The 13,128-nt window shown below is 38.0% G+C and overlaps 1 protein-coding gene across 4 annotated transcripts; it reads left to right on the top strand.

The window, feature by feature from the left end:
* On the top strand, nucleotides 1-5,134 carry LOC137710982 (putative LRR receptor-like serine/threonine-protein kinase At1g63430). 4 transcript variants are annotated; one of them, XM_068450166.2, is made up of 13 exons: nucleotides 25-430; nucleotides 573-667; nucleotides 1,101-1,239; nucleotides 1,354-1,425; nucleotides 1,533-1,676; nucleotides 1,764-1,913; nucleotides 2,321-2,437; nucleotides 2,906-2,970; nucleotides 3,320-3,571; nucleotides 3,663-4,001; nucleotides 4,081-4,238; nucleotides 4,348-4,563; nucleotides 4,678-5,134. In XM_068450166.2, the coding sequence occupies exons 2-13, from the start codon at nucleotides 580-582 to the stop codon at nucleotides 4,921-4,923; spliced, it is 1,986 nt and encodes a 661-aa protein (XP_068306267.2). In that variant the 5' UTR covers nucleotides 25-430; nucleotides 573-579; the 3' UTR covers nucleotides 4,924-5,134. The 4 variants fall into 4 exon arrangements, with proteins under 4 accessions (XP_068306266.2, XP_088551907.1, XP_068306267.2 ...); XM_088695782.1 differs by having other exon boundaries at nucleotides 2,321-2,470; XM_068450165.2 differs by having other exon boundaries at nucleotides 1-667.
* Nucleotides 5,135-13,128: the final 7,994 nt, after the last annotated feature.

Below are 13,128 nucleotides of genomic sequence, written 5' to 3'. Positions count from 1 at the left end.
GAACATCACACGACACCAATACCCACTACTCAAAAAGCAAAAGCAAAAGAAAAATCCAAGACCGCCATCGTCAAAGAAAATAGTCTCTCTCTCTCTCTCTCTCTCTCTCTCTCTCTCTCTCTCTCATCCGAGTAATTTTGTTATCCATTTTCCTTTTGCCAAAGCTTTTAGTAGCAGCAACCAACCAAAGCAACTGCATTACCATTGCTATTACCAAACCTCCCTTTGAATCCAAGTTTTAAGTCCACAACTCTCTGGGGTAGTGGTATCTTTCATCTTCCAGATTTTGCTTCGTTTGGTCACTGATTTGCTCCGTATTTTTGGTGGGTAGTTGCCAAAATCTTGGATTTGAGACTTGGAATTATTTGCTTCGAGAAATTCACATCCTTTTCGTATCTGGGTAGCATTTCTTTTTCTACTTTGTTGGGTGGTAAGTACATTTTTACAGTATTAGTAAGGCTTTATTCTCTCATAAAGTTTGAAGCTTTAGGCCATTTGGGGTTTCTTTTTCCTTGGGTTTTGAGTGATGGGTAGATAACCTCTTCTGGGTTGTGTTTTTCTTGAGAAACTAGGAGAAAAATGAGAGGTTTTGCCTCCTTTCAGCTTCTGTGCTGCTTGTTATCTGGGGTTCTTTTTGTGGGAGGTGAATCTTTTGGTTCACATGAAGGTATGTGTTTCTGTGTTCTCGCTCTGTTTCTCAGATCTTGGTTTATGCAAATCTCTGTTTGGTTGCTGAGAAAATGTGGGGAGAAAAGTGAAAATGATTGTCAATCTTGGGTTAAGTGCTGTTACATTGATTGAACTAAGTTTCCTGTCTTTACAGTTGATGGAGAATTGTACAGGGTTCAAGATTGTGATTAATTTCTTTCTTAATTAGCAGAGAACGAGTGCTCTTGGAGTAGGAGTAGGGTGAGGGTGATTGTGATGCTTAAATCACTATCTAATCGAATATAATCGCATTGCTAGTTTGATTGAAGCGTTCAACTAGATTAGCTCTACATATGAAAAAAATTAAGAACAAGGTGTAAAGTGTTTATATTTTTTTTCCCATTTGTTGTTTTAGTAGAAATTCTTCTGAGTGAAAAATGGATTTTGCACAGTTTGGGCCCTTACAACGTTTAAGGAAGCGATATATGAAGACCCGCATCTGGTTTTGTCCAATTGGAATGCCTTGGATGCCGATCCTTGTACCTGGTCTGGCATCACATGTTCTGTGGCTCGAGACCATGTTATAAAAATGTAAGATATGATCTTGTCTATATTAGTGCTAAATCATAGGATATTATTTCCAGTTTGTTTTCGATTTCGAGAGCAGGCTTTTAGAATGACCGGTATACACTTTGCTTTTTGCAGTAATATTTCCAGTTCATCAATAAGGGGATTTCTTGTACCAGACTTGGGTCAACTCAGCTTCTTGCAAGAACTGTATGCTTCCCGTCTTCCCACCTACCACAGTGACTCTGAAGATATTTAACCTTAATTCCAATCTTATTTGGTTGAAGCTTGATTACGTGTGTCTTGTTGTTTTACAGAACTCTGCATGGGAACAGGCTGCTTGGGATAATACCTAAAGAGTTGGGCTTGTTAAAATACCTTACGGTCTTGGACTTGGGGGCGAATGAACTCACTGGTCCAATTCCTCCAGAGCTTGGGAATTTAACCAGTGTTGTGAAAATGTACTAGGAATTTCACATTCATTTTCTGAATGATCATTTGTGGGTTGTTTTGGATTTCTCTTATTGTGGGAGTTACTTTTGTTGCAGAAATCTTCAGTCAAATGGGTTGTCTGGTCGGCTACCTCCTGAACTTGGCAATTTGGGACACCTTGAGGAACTTCGTTTAGATAGGAATAAGCTTCAAGGAACCGTTCCAGCCAATGGAGATACAGGACTCCCATCTAACGTACATGGAATGTAAGTTGCAGAAGTGCTACAGTATTGAATAATTCGTGCAGCTCTGCATTTACACAAACCGATGTTTTTAGAGCCAACAATAATTTTGAGGATGCAAAATTATCATCATAACATTAGCTAAGCTATTCAAAATTGAGATAGAAAAGAAAAATGTGTCGATGGCCATACTGCTGTGTTTCTTGCATGCATTGTGAATCATTGGATCGCCGGCATTGTATTTAGTACTATGTTGTTGAAGTAGAAGAGATGAAGACGTTGAAATAGCAGTTTTGAGATAAATAAGTGGGGATTAAAATTCAAGGGTTAGCGAACACTTTGTTTAAATTTGGTTTGTCATAAAGATTTTGAGAATTTTATGGACCTTTACTAGGAATTTATTTCTCATAGTTTTTCTTTTTCTTCTTCAGGTATGCCTCAACTTCAAACATAACAGGCCTCTGTCGATCATCTCAGTTAAAAGTTGCAGACTTTTCGTACAACTTCTTTGTTGGTAGCATACCTGAGTGCTTGGAGTATCTTCCCAGGTACCGTCCTATACAAGGACGCATCATGTGTAGGTGGTATTATTGTTTGTTCATGTCCAGTATTAATCAATCCTAACCTGTTTAATTATTGTGTCAAATCTTAATAATTTTTGCGGCCTGTTTGATACTAACACACCTGCTTATTGATGGGGTCATGTTTGGGTTGACAAAATACTCTAGCCTTAGGGCCCTGTTATCTTGAAACCAAATTGTTGCTTTCCCATAAAATCATATAAACAAGGATTAATGCAATACAATACCAACAAATGTAGGAGGTCATATATCCTTTTCCTACATTGTTAGTTAAGAAGTTTGTTTTGTCAAAATTGTGTTATTTTCATGTATTTGTCAAGTACTATTCTAATCTCCTAACCTTGTATCGCACTCGCATCATTTTGAAAATTGCGTTTGTTATCCTTGATTGTATGCAACTTGTGAACCTTCATTTACTCAAGTTATTCCTTGCAGGACAAGTTTTCAAGGAAATTGTCTCCAGAAACAGGATCCCAAGCAGCGTCCTGCAGAACTATGTGGTATGCGTGATTTTATATATTTTTGAAGGCGATGAACTATTTTTGGATATACCATACATGCTTAGTAGTTTCAAGAACTTTTATAGTGGACGATGAACACAAACCAAACCCTTTAGCAAGTTCAAAAGTGTGAACAAATGTTCTTATGATCCTTCTGAGTGAGCATCCTATGTCACTAAATACTAATTTTGTGATGCCGAAATTGCTTTGGTGATCCTAATATGTAATAGGGAAGTTTCATCAACTCGTTGCTCAGTTGATTTTTATAAAACTGAATCTGATGTGTGGTAATTTATGTCAGTACTGACTGTTGTAGTTAGTGACCTTTTCTTTTGTTGGTCCTATGAAGCTGGTGCGCCCCCTTCGAAAGGCCATCCCGGAAGTAACCCACAGCATAAACCTGCTAAAGAGGTCTCCAAACACCGGGAGGCTTCAAAACCTGCCTGGCTTTTGGCTCTGGAAATAGTGACTGGAACCATGGTGTGTTCGCTCTTTCTAGTTGCTGTTTTCACTGCTGTTCAGAAATGCAATAGCAAATCATCTATCATAATTCCTTGGAAGAAATCATCAAGTGAAAAAGCGCATATCGCAGTCTACATAGGTTTGTTCCTTGTTGAACTCAGTGCAATTGAGTTTTTGAATTGTATATAAGAAAGCAACAATTGCTAATATGGTTACTGGTTTCGATACAGATTCCGAGATGTTGAAAGATGTTACCAGATTCAGCAGACAAGAGCTAGAGGTTGCGTGTGAAGACTTTAGCAACATTATTGGTTCCTCACCTGACAGTTTGGTATACAAAGGCAACATAAAAGGTGGGCCTGAGATTGCTGTGATATCCTTTTGCATTAAGGAAGCGCATTGGACGAGCTATCTTGAACTCTATTTTCAGCGAGAGGTGACAGATTTGGCTAGATTAAATCATGAAAATGCAGCAAAATTATTGGGTTATTGTAGTGAGAGCGCCCCTTTTACGAGGATGCTGGTTTTTGAATATGCTTCAAATGGGACACTGTATGAGCACCTCCATTGTAAGTGAAGATTTTTCTTTTAACTGCATTTCATTTCTATAGGTCTCACGGGCTCTAACCATAATTTATTTTGATGCAGTTGGAGAAGGATGCCAGTTAAGTTGGACACGGCGCATGAAAATTATTATAGGCATTGCTCAGGGACTCAAATATTTTCACTCGGAACTTGAGCCACCATTTACCATATCGGAGTTGAATTCTAGTGCTGTATATCTTACAGAACTTTTTTTACCCAAGGTACGCCATAAAACTTAGCAAATCCCTTAATTCAGATTTGTTCAAACATGATTCAGATGTATGAAAATTCAACAAGTCTGCGTGATTAATACGCTTTTGTCTACTATAGCTGGTTGATTTTGAAAGTTGGAAGACAATTCTTGCGAGGTCAGAAAAGAACTTGGGCACTATTAGCGGCCAAGGTGCTATTTGTGTCCTTCCGAATTCTATGGAAGCACGCCACCTGGATGTTAAGGGCAATGTCTATGCTTTTGGCATTCTTTTACTTGAAATAATAAGTGGGAGGCCTCCATTCTGCAAGGATAAGGGGTGCTTGATAGACTGGGTAAGTAAATTTTGTGGATGTTTTTGTGTTTTGTCAAATTCTCTTAAGGTAATCTGAGTAGTGTAGTTTATGCTAGTTATGCATCAAACAGCTTAAGGCTCCTGTCTTCTGCAGGCGAAAGACTATCTTGAGCTGCCAGATGTGATGTCGTACGTTGTTGATCCTGAACTGAAACATTTCAGTTATGATGACCTCAAAGTTCTATGCGATGTGGTGAATCTTTGCACCCATCCGGACCCCACCAAGCGGCCTTCGATGCAGGAACTATGCACCATGTTGGAGAGCAAAATCGACACATCAGTTTCGGCTGAGCTCAAGGCGTCTAATCTGGCATGGGCGGAGCTTGAACTGTCGTCATAAATGAGCCAAGTTAACATACTGTAAAGAAATGTACAACCGTAATACTCGCCTTTTCGTTTTCTCAACGTACGTTTTGTTCCTTGTAAATGTTTGTAACTGGAGAGGGAGCTTAAGGATGCATAAGCAGGACAAAATCTCTTTGTATACCATTTTCTGAACACTAAAGCCCCAGATTATAGTAAAACGAGAGTTGCTAATCAAGTTTGTTCAATGACTTGTGTTTCTAGTCATTAGCGCATTTCCAATGTTCGATATATTATACGTGATGGATGTTATCTACGAACGTATAGTCTATTAGTATTCTTCTGCAAGTGAGAGATTTTATATTTAACTCTTATGCATGACGAGTACGATACGAGTTATTATCTTTGCCGCATTATGTGGCTTCGCTCAAAACCCCCCCCAACATTGTCGTATCAAAAAGCTAGACAAACAACTCTGTAAAACGTCGTAGTTTCAAGTTTGGGTATTTTGAAAAAGGACAGATGAGATATATGTGGACAAGAAGCATGAGATTTAGGAAGGGACGTGACCCATGCCAAGATGAATAGTTAATATCAATCCACATCTGTATGGTTTAGATTCTCAAGGCCAATAGGAAAGGATGGAATCGTAATACGTCGTTGTATGGCGTGCTGTAGAAAAAGGCTAATTCAGATAACGAAAGTGTTTGTGACAAAATTTGACACAATAGTTGATGTTGGACAAAAATTGCATTATTTTACATGCAATATAATTAAAAAAAGGAGTGGCGAACAATCAAGAAAAGTGATTTTGAGAATTTAGTAATTCACAAGTTAATAAATTATTTGTTTGTCATATTATAAAAGTAGATACTTTAGATTTTTTACGTTGTTCGGATTGACGCAATTTTGGTTTAACATGTTTGTTTTGGGATCATAATATATGAATTCCAAGAGAACGACGAGATCTACAGGACTACTTGTTACACAACAAATCCAATCAGAATTTGGACGAATTCTAGCATTTACTAGCCTAAAACGGTATTTTATTATTTTAGTATAATTTTGATATTTGCTTATTTCCTTTCCTTAAAAATTAAAAATTATACTCACTTAGTACTATGGCTTAGTGATATTCATTTTCACTTATAAATGAGAGGTCTTAGGTTCAATTATAGTCAAAGGCAAATTCGAACCACATTATTTCTAACCCATTGTGATGCTAAGCCCATCCCCCCTTAGTGTATATAATATCTCAAGAATTTTTTATTTTTATTTCCTTTCCTATTTAGATACCTAGGGTTTCTACAGTTTAGTTACATTATAAATAGGTCATCTTGTCCTCTAAGTTTGTAACAATTCCTATTATTATCATTAAAATCAAGAGGTCATCTCTATTTTCTTTTTGTTGTAAGCATAATTTACTGAACAATTATAAAGGCCATAGAGAGAGGGGTGCGGCAATAGTAGAAAGAAAGAGAGAAATGTGTAATTGTGAGGTGTGTTCTATTCCACCCCATTTTACCTTTATTTATAGTAGTAGGGAAGGTTAATTCCTTACATTTTAGGATTACAACTCTTAATAGGTAATCAACTCCTAATAGGAATATAAGAGATATTCCTAGATATACTAAGATTTACACAATCACATTCCTAATCTAATAAAACTGCAACACTCCCCTTTGAGTGTGTAAATACTCAAACAAATGGCACATCAGGTATTCAATGATGAAGTAAGTAAGGTTGTTGAAATCGTCGGCACAATGAGTAAATGTAAGTCTCAGATCAACGAAAGAATGCATAAAAAAAGTAAAACCCACAAAACCTCGCTATAGTAAAACCCAAGGTGGGTGAAAAACCCATAGGCTAAGGAGAAAAGTGAGAAGTTGCATTAAGTCAAAACTATACGTCTTCTGGATGCATGTAGAAGAGTTCACAAGGGTATGATCAGCCCAGGATGGGTGCCTCGTTAAAACCTAGTTAGGTAGCAAAAACCCAGTGGGAAACATGTTCCTAATCATAGGGAAAAATAGTACATTAAGATCAAGTAAGTATACTTCTGGTACTCCCTTTGAGTTTGACATAACTTCCAAATGAGAACTCAAGCATTGCATATGATAGTTAGGCGTACCAATTCCTTAGACAAGCTTCTGGAAGGTTGACTTCGGCAATGACGTCGTGTAGAGGTTGGCAAGGTTGTCTGGGATCAGCTTGCATGACTTCAATTTCTTGATGCTTTGCTGATGTGGATGTAGACGCAATATGTCTTAGTGTTGACTTAGTTGATGTATCAGGGCTTGGTCGGGTTGATACATACATCATAATCTTGATGGATCGTTGTTGGGACTCAACGATGGATGAAAAACAACAAGTACTTCGAATATGCTCAAACAAGAACTCCTAACCATGTCTCACTTGTGGCGTAGTGAAGTGAGGTGAGTCTTGGAACGATTTGAGGGTTCGCAACTATGGTCATATCGTGGACCTCCAAGATATTGCAATATCCCTTAACGGTAAAGACATAACCATTTGGGGATTTGCCTTGTGCGGGTTTGATAAGTAACCAACTTTAGCATAACAACAAGGCAAACATCATTCCGAGGATCAGGGGGTCGGATCTGCTCAAGATGCATTGGGATTTGCCCTAGTAGTACCTTCAAGGTACGTCTTTAATACCAATTCAGTAGTTGCGTGTAGGCGCGGTGTTGCATTTTTACCAAGATCAACAACGAAGGAGATGTCCTGTCTAATATAATGAGCTAAGTACAACGAAGCGCAAAGTTGAACTTAGATATGGAATTTCAGATTCCATAACCTCTTCAAGGGTCTCATTTGCATATAACGTATGGACGATCAAAGGTATACTCAAAGGTGACATCTTCGGGATGTAGTTTGACTGGTAGACCAAGGTACCGTCAAAACAATGCCTCAACTTCAGGTCAAGGTATAAACAAGTTTTCCTAAGATCCTTCATCTCAAATTCCATCTTCAGGTGTGAGGCAGTTTTCTCAAGCTCTTCTAGAGTCTTAGTGAGATTCGTGTCAACGACATAAACTGTAACTCTAGCAATTAATAAGACTTCATAGTTTAACATGCAAGGGCATAATTCATATCCCTGATTGATCAAATAATCACTTAGACGGGTATACCACATCTGCTGGATTGTTTCAATCCTTAAGTGAATGCCTTAAACGAGTTAAGAGGGTGTTCCGTGGTTTGGAACTATTTGAACTAGTCCATGTAATTCTTCGGGAACTTACATGTAAATCTCTGTATCTATATCCCCATGGAGAAAACACTAACCACATTTCATAATGCTGCTATCAATCACAATACGTTTGAGAGAAACCTTACATCGTAAGGCATGCATCATATCGCACTATTTCATTCATCTCATAATGCTTCTTTTCCCACTTGTAACACAACAGGGTTACCTTGGGCAGTGTAGGAACGATAAGTCCAAACATATTTTGGTAAGGAATTTAACCTGGATTGTAATTTCGGTTGTCCAATTAGTTCTATGTTGTCACTTAATGAACGGAGCACGATTCGATATCATCACTTTTCATTTGTGTCGGTAGCTACAATATAAGTGAAAACATCATCGATGGTAATCTCAGTTCAATTCCATTAACTCATCCAAACTAGTATACTGAACCAAGAACTTCAAGTCTCGCGAGTAATTCGGATTAATCTCATGAGATGGAAATGATTTGAGACATCGATCTAGTGTAGATTCATTTTGTGTTGTGCCTTCATCTTCTAGGGAAGTGAATTCTATGAACCGAGTGATTTGTTGTGCTCCAGGCTAAGACAAATTGATTCTCTATTTGCCGGTGTACCGGACCGTCCAACATCGTCCAAATTGTCCAATAGGGGCGGCACACCCTCCAAGGATGTTAACTCAACGTCCATTAAGTACATCTATCCTTGCAGACATGTTTGCAGCTGATATATGATCTCGTCACTTTAGCTAGATCAGAGGAATGCGTTTAGAGAAACATTCTAAAAGCTAGAATTCATCGCACTTGCTATCACACTCGTGCGGTATAAGGATCGAGATAAGACATAATGGGTAACGTCCACGCAAATTCGTGCCGTTCTCCAGGAACATTGACGTTCTTGTCTCTCCCTAACGGCGGGAATACTGTCTCATTAAAGTGACAACCCGCAAATGAGCAGTAAAGAGATCGTGTGCAAGGGCTCGAAGAGAGCTAGTGTGAAGGAGAATCATAATCGACAAAGATTCACATCTTTCGTTGAGGACCCATATTGGTACATTGCGGCGACACAACTTGGCACATGGAATGTACACCCAAATGCGTAAATATGAAAAATTCATTAAGTTTGTACCCAGTAACCAATTGTAACGTCAAATAGGTTGGGTGGCAATGGGCCTCAAGGCGGACCAACATAGTTGTGTACAAGATTGCATAGCCTTAGGCAAAAAAACTGAAAACTTGGTACGTTCACCAAAATCCAGGCGATCCTTTAAATTGCATTTTATGATCACAAGGTGATGCTATTTGGGGTGAACATAGGAAGTCGATGTTCAATTATAAACCCAAAATACATGCAATACTTTATCGAAAACCATCTATATAAACTCTCCGGCATTATTCAGTTTGCCGGACTTTAAGGGAGAAGTAGGGTGGTGAACACTTAATCGGCCAGGGGGTTTAGTAGCAATGTGTGTGGACAAACATGTGATCAGTTTCTCGATTCATCAACCAAAACCATAAGTATTTATATGGTCCGCATTATATTCCATTGAATCCATTGTGAAAAGAGAGTCGTTTCGTATCTTTGCGAGGAATGATATAGAAATCAAATTTCTCAATAAGCGGGCTTTGGTAAAGTGTGCTTGTAGGCATAAAGATCTTTACTTCGGGTAAGGAGATGCGTCGTGGCATCATTGTTCGACCTAAGTGTCCCAAAAAATGTCGTGCCAAATCAAGTAAAACTGCTCAATCACCAGGCTCCAGGCCGGCCACATGTGGCATGTTCCCAATTGGGAGACAACCCATTGGCCTTAATCAAAGCTGCATGCTCATTTTTGGAGGTGGTGCAAAGATATTCCACTTTATTTTCTTTGATGGTTTCATTTATGATCATTGTTCTCTCAAATATCCTTAAAAAACTCAATGACAAGGAGAATTTAAGGTCCCTTAAATGGTAATTTAGTACCATTCATACAACGAGGAGCATGCCAATGCTCTTAATCAGGCTCGATAGACCTGAAGTCATTGTTAGAGATGTGATTTAAGTGTAAAGTTAGTGCACGTAGTATCGCATTCATCCAGACAACTAACTTCCCCACATTTCTACCTAATCAAGTGTTTAATTGAATCAGTCACATGTATTAAGAAACATGATTCAATTAACTCATATTTGAGGAAAATATCCATAACTAAAACATACACCAAACTTGAATCCAAGAACATGGAAAATTGTTCACAAAGTAAACCAAAGTTCCTAGGGTGGATTCGGCCAACAAGGCCATTCATGTCAAAATTCTGCTCTTCCAATGGTGTTCGGTGGAGCAAAATTAGTCTCACATATTGATTATTATAATGGTACTCCTTAACAACATTGGTAGGGGCAAGAAACCCAAAATTGGATTCGATAGGCTCCAGTCGAAGCTATAGGGGTCTGTTCGGTAGATCTTTGCTGAAGTAGAGCATGCCCTTCAATGCATCCCTGTCAAAGCAGGGCATCACCGTTCGAGAGGTTTTGACCGAACTGGGTTGAGCCATTCGGTAGACTCCAGCCGAATTAGGTTTATACAGATCAGTAGACTACAACTGAACTGAGTCTATACCGTTCGGTAGACTCCAACCAAACTGGGTCTATGCCTTTCTCTCACGTTTGTGGTAGTAATCAGATTCAAGAATTTGGTAAACTTCTTCTTTCTACACTGCTGCTTCAGGAGCGAGTTAGAAACATGGAAGGACGAGAAAAATATTCTCTAGTCAAAATTCGATCGGATTTATAAACTTCAAAATTGTTCTCATTCATAGACGTAATCATGGTGTGCTTCAAGCAATGTCTTGTACCCCACATAAAGTGATTTCTATTAGAAACATCCAAATAAGGGAAATCAAACTTATGACGGTTCGACAATCCACTGAATTGGAAGGAACAGGATTATGATTAGTGTTACGGGAATGAATCATCCATAAGCCTCAAAGTTAGAACATTCGAGTTCAAAGACATGATTTTCATGAAAAATGTCGGGTTTTCATGGGTGTATTGTTTTATGAAAATTTCAGGTTTCAAAGGCACTAAATTTGAAACTACATGTTCAATTTAGTTTATGAACAGTTAGTTCATAAAAGAGAGGTTCCTGCAAGAACACATAATGCAATATGCTGATTTAAGTGTAGTGGATTTAAGTTGCTTCAGGAACTCAAGTGTGAGCGCTTCAAGACTATGAAAGGATGTCAACAGTTCAAAGAAGAGAAGTAAATTATTGAATCATTAATGTCCAAAAGTGATCTTCAGGTCAATAATTTTAGATTCATTATTAGATTAATGGACCGCATGTCACTTTTAATTAATTCAATAGATATGGACCAAACATGATCGATTGTAGAAGTAAAAATAATTATAACATTCGGGTTAAAATTATTTAAAATGCCAAAAAATTAGCATTGGGTCGAAAAAGTATAGCACAAAAGGGTTTGGGCTTGGATGCTGTGAGTAGCGCTAAGCCTTAGAGGCGTTTTGGGCTTAGCCCACATGTGGCTACAGGCCACGGGCCAAGGGTTCTTAAGCTCAGCAACAAGCTACTGGCATATGTGGGTCGAGACCATGGTGCGGGAGCAAGCCCAGCCACTTGGGCTGGCATATAGAATCATGGGCCATGGTAGATGCAAAGCCCAGCAAGCACGAAGATTGTTGGTAGATTGGGCTGAGATCACAAGGACGGGCCAAGAAGTCTACGGGCTTCCTTAGTGAGCAGGCTGGGCTTCGGGCCTATGCAGGTCAACCAGGTCGAAGGCCTACAAAATATATATATATATATATATATATATATATATATATATATATATATATATATATATATATATAGGAAGGAAAATATAAATGTAGGGGGTTCATGCATCATAGGGAATGTTTTCATGTTTCATAGTCGTTTCAAATATCTTTCTTTCTCTTAAGTGTACCTGATTGGTAGAAAATAACAAAAACCTTTGAATTTGTAGAAGTTTCTTCTTGAAAAGCCGGAATTTCATCTCCAATGTGTTGTATCACGTTCAATACAGAAAAATTAAATTGAATCAATATCATGTTGATCAATTTAATAAAATAATAAACTAATCATAAAAAGAATGATTAAAACGTAATACTTACTTGATTGAAAATCAAATTCTCTTTAGCGCAGCGTCAAGAGTATACTGATAACGTGTTGTAGGCATAATTTACTAAACAATTATGGAGGCCATAGAGAGAGGGGTGGGGCAATAGTAGAGAAAGAGATGTGTAATTGTGAGGTGTGTTCTATTCCACCCTATTGTGCCTTTATTCATAGTAGTAGGGAAGGTTAATTCCTTACCCTTTTAGGATTACAACTCTTAATAGGTAATCAGCTCCTATTAGGAATATAAGAGATATTCCTAGATACACTAGGATTTACACAATCACATTCCTAATCTAATAGGACTGCAACACTTTTTTGTTTGTCAAAGGGTTTTCCCTACTTTATGGTGGATTCCAAGTTGTTGATGGACTTTAGCTTATTTGCTAGTGGATTATAGAGTGGGGATTTCGTTCGATTTTCCCTTTCAATATATCTGATGCGTCAATGGTCATAGTCCAAGAAAATTGTGATCACATACTGTTTGATCTTAATTCAACGGTCGATGGTTATTTAAGTTTTGTTGTAAGATCAAACGATGAGTGACCATAATTTTCTTGGACCATAAGATCTAAAGAGAACAAGGCAATTCCTTTTGTGCTTCCCAAATAAGCACCTACTCGGAAGAACTTCCATTTAATAAATTTTGTTGTGCTTTTAACAAAAACACTTCCAACGTGTTTATGAACACAAGTGCGGAGAAGCATTTCCATTACAAGCCTTAAAACGTCAATCGAAAATGAGAGACTGTTTGGTATCTTTCTTAGATCCAATTTTTTTTTGTTTCTGAAATCAATGAGTACCAAATTATTTAATTACATTCGTCATTTTCCATTTTAAAACTGTAAATTGGTTTCAAATAGTAAACCAAACAACCCCAAC

This window comes from Pyrus communis, chromosome 6, assembly GCF_041283825.1.
Source record: "Pyrus communis isolate YQ-2024b chromosome 6, ASM4128382v1, whole genome shotgun sequence".
Taxonomy (NCBI): Eukaryota; Viridiplantae; Streptophyta; class Magnoliopsida; order Rosales; family Rosaceae; genus Pyrus; species Pyrus communis.
The sequence above is the reverse complement of the archived record's forward strand: the minus strand, read 5'-3'. Positions and strand labels throughout refer to the sequence as shown.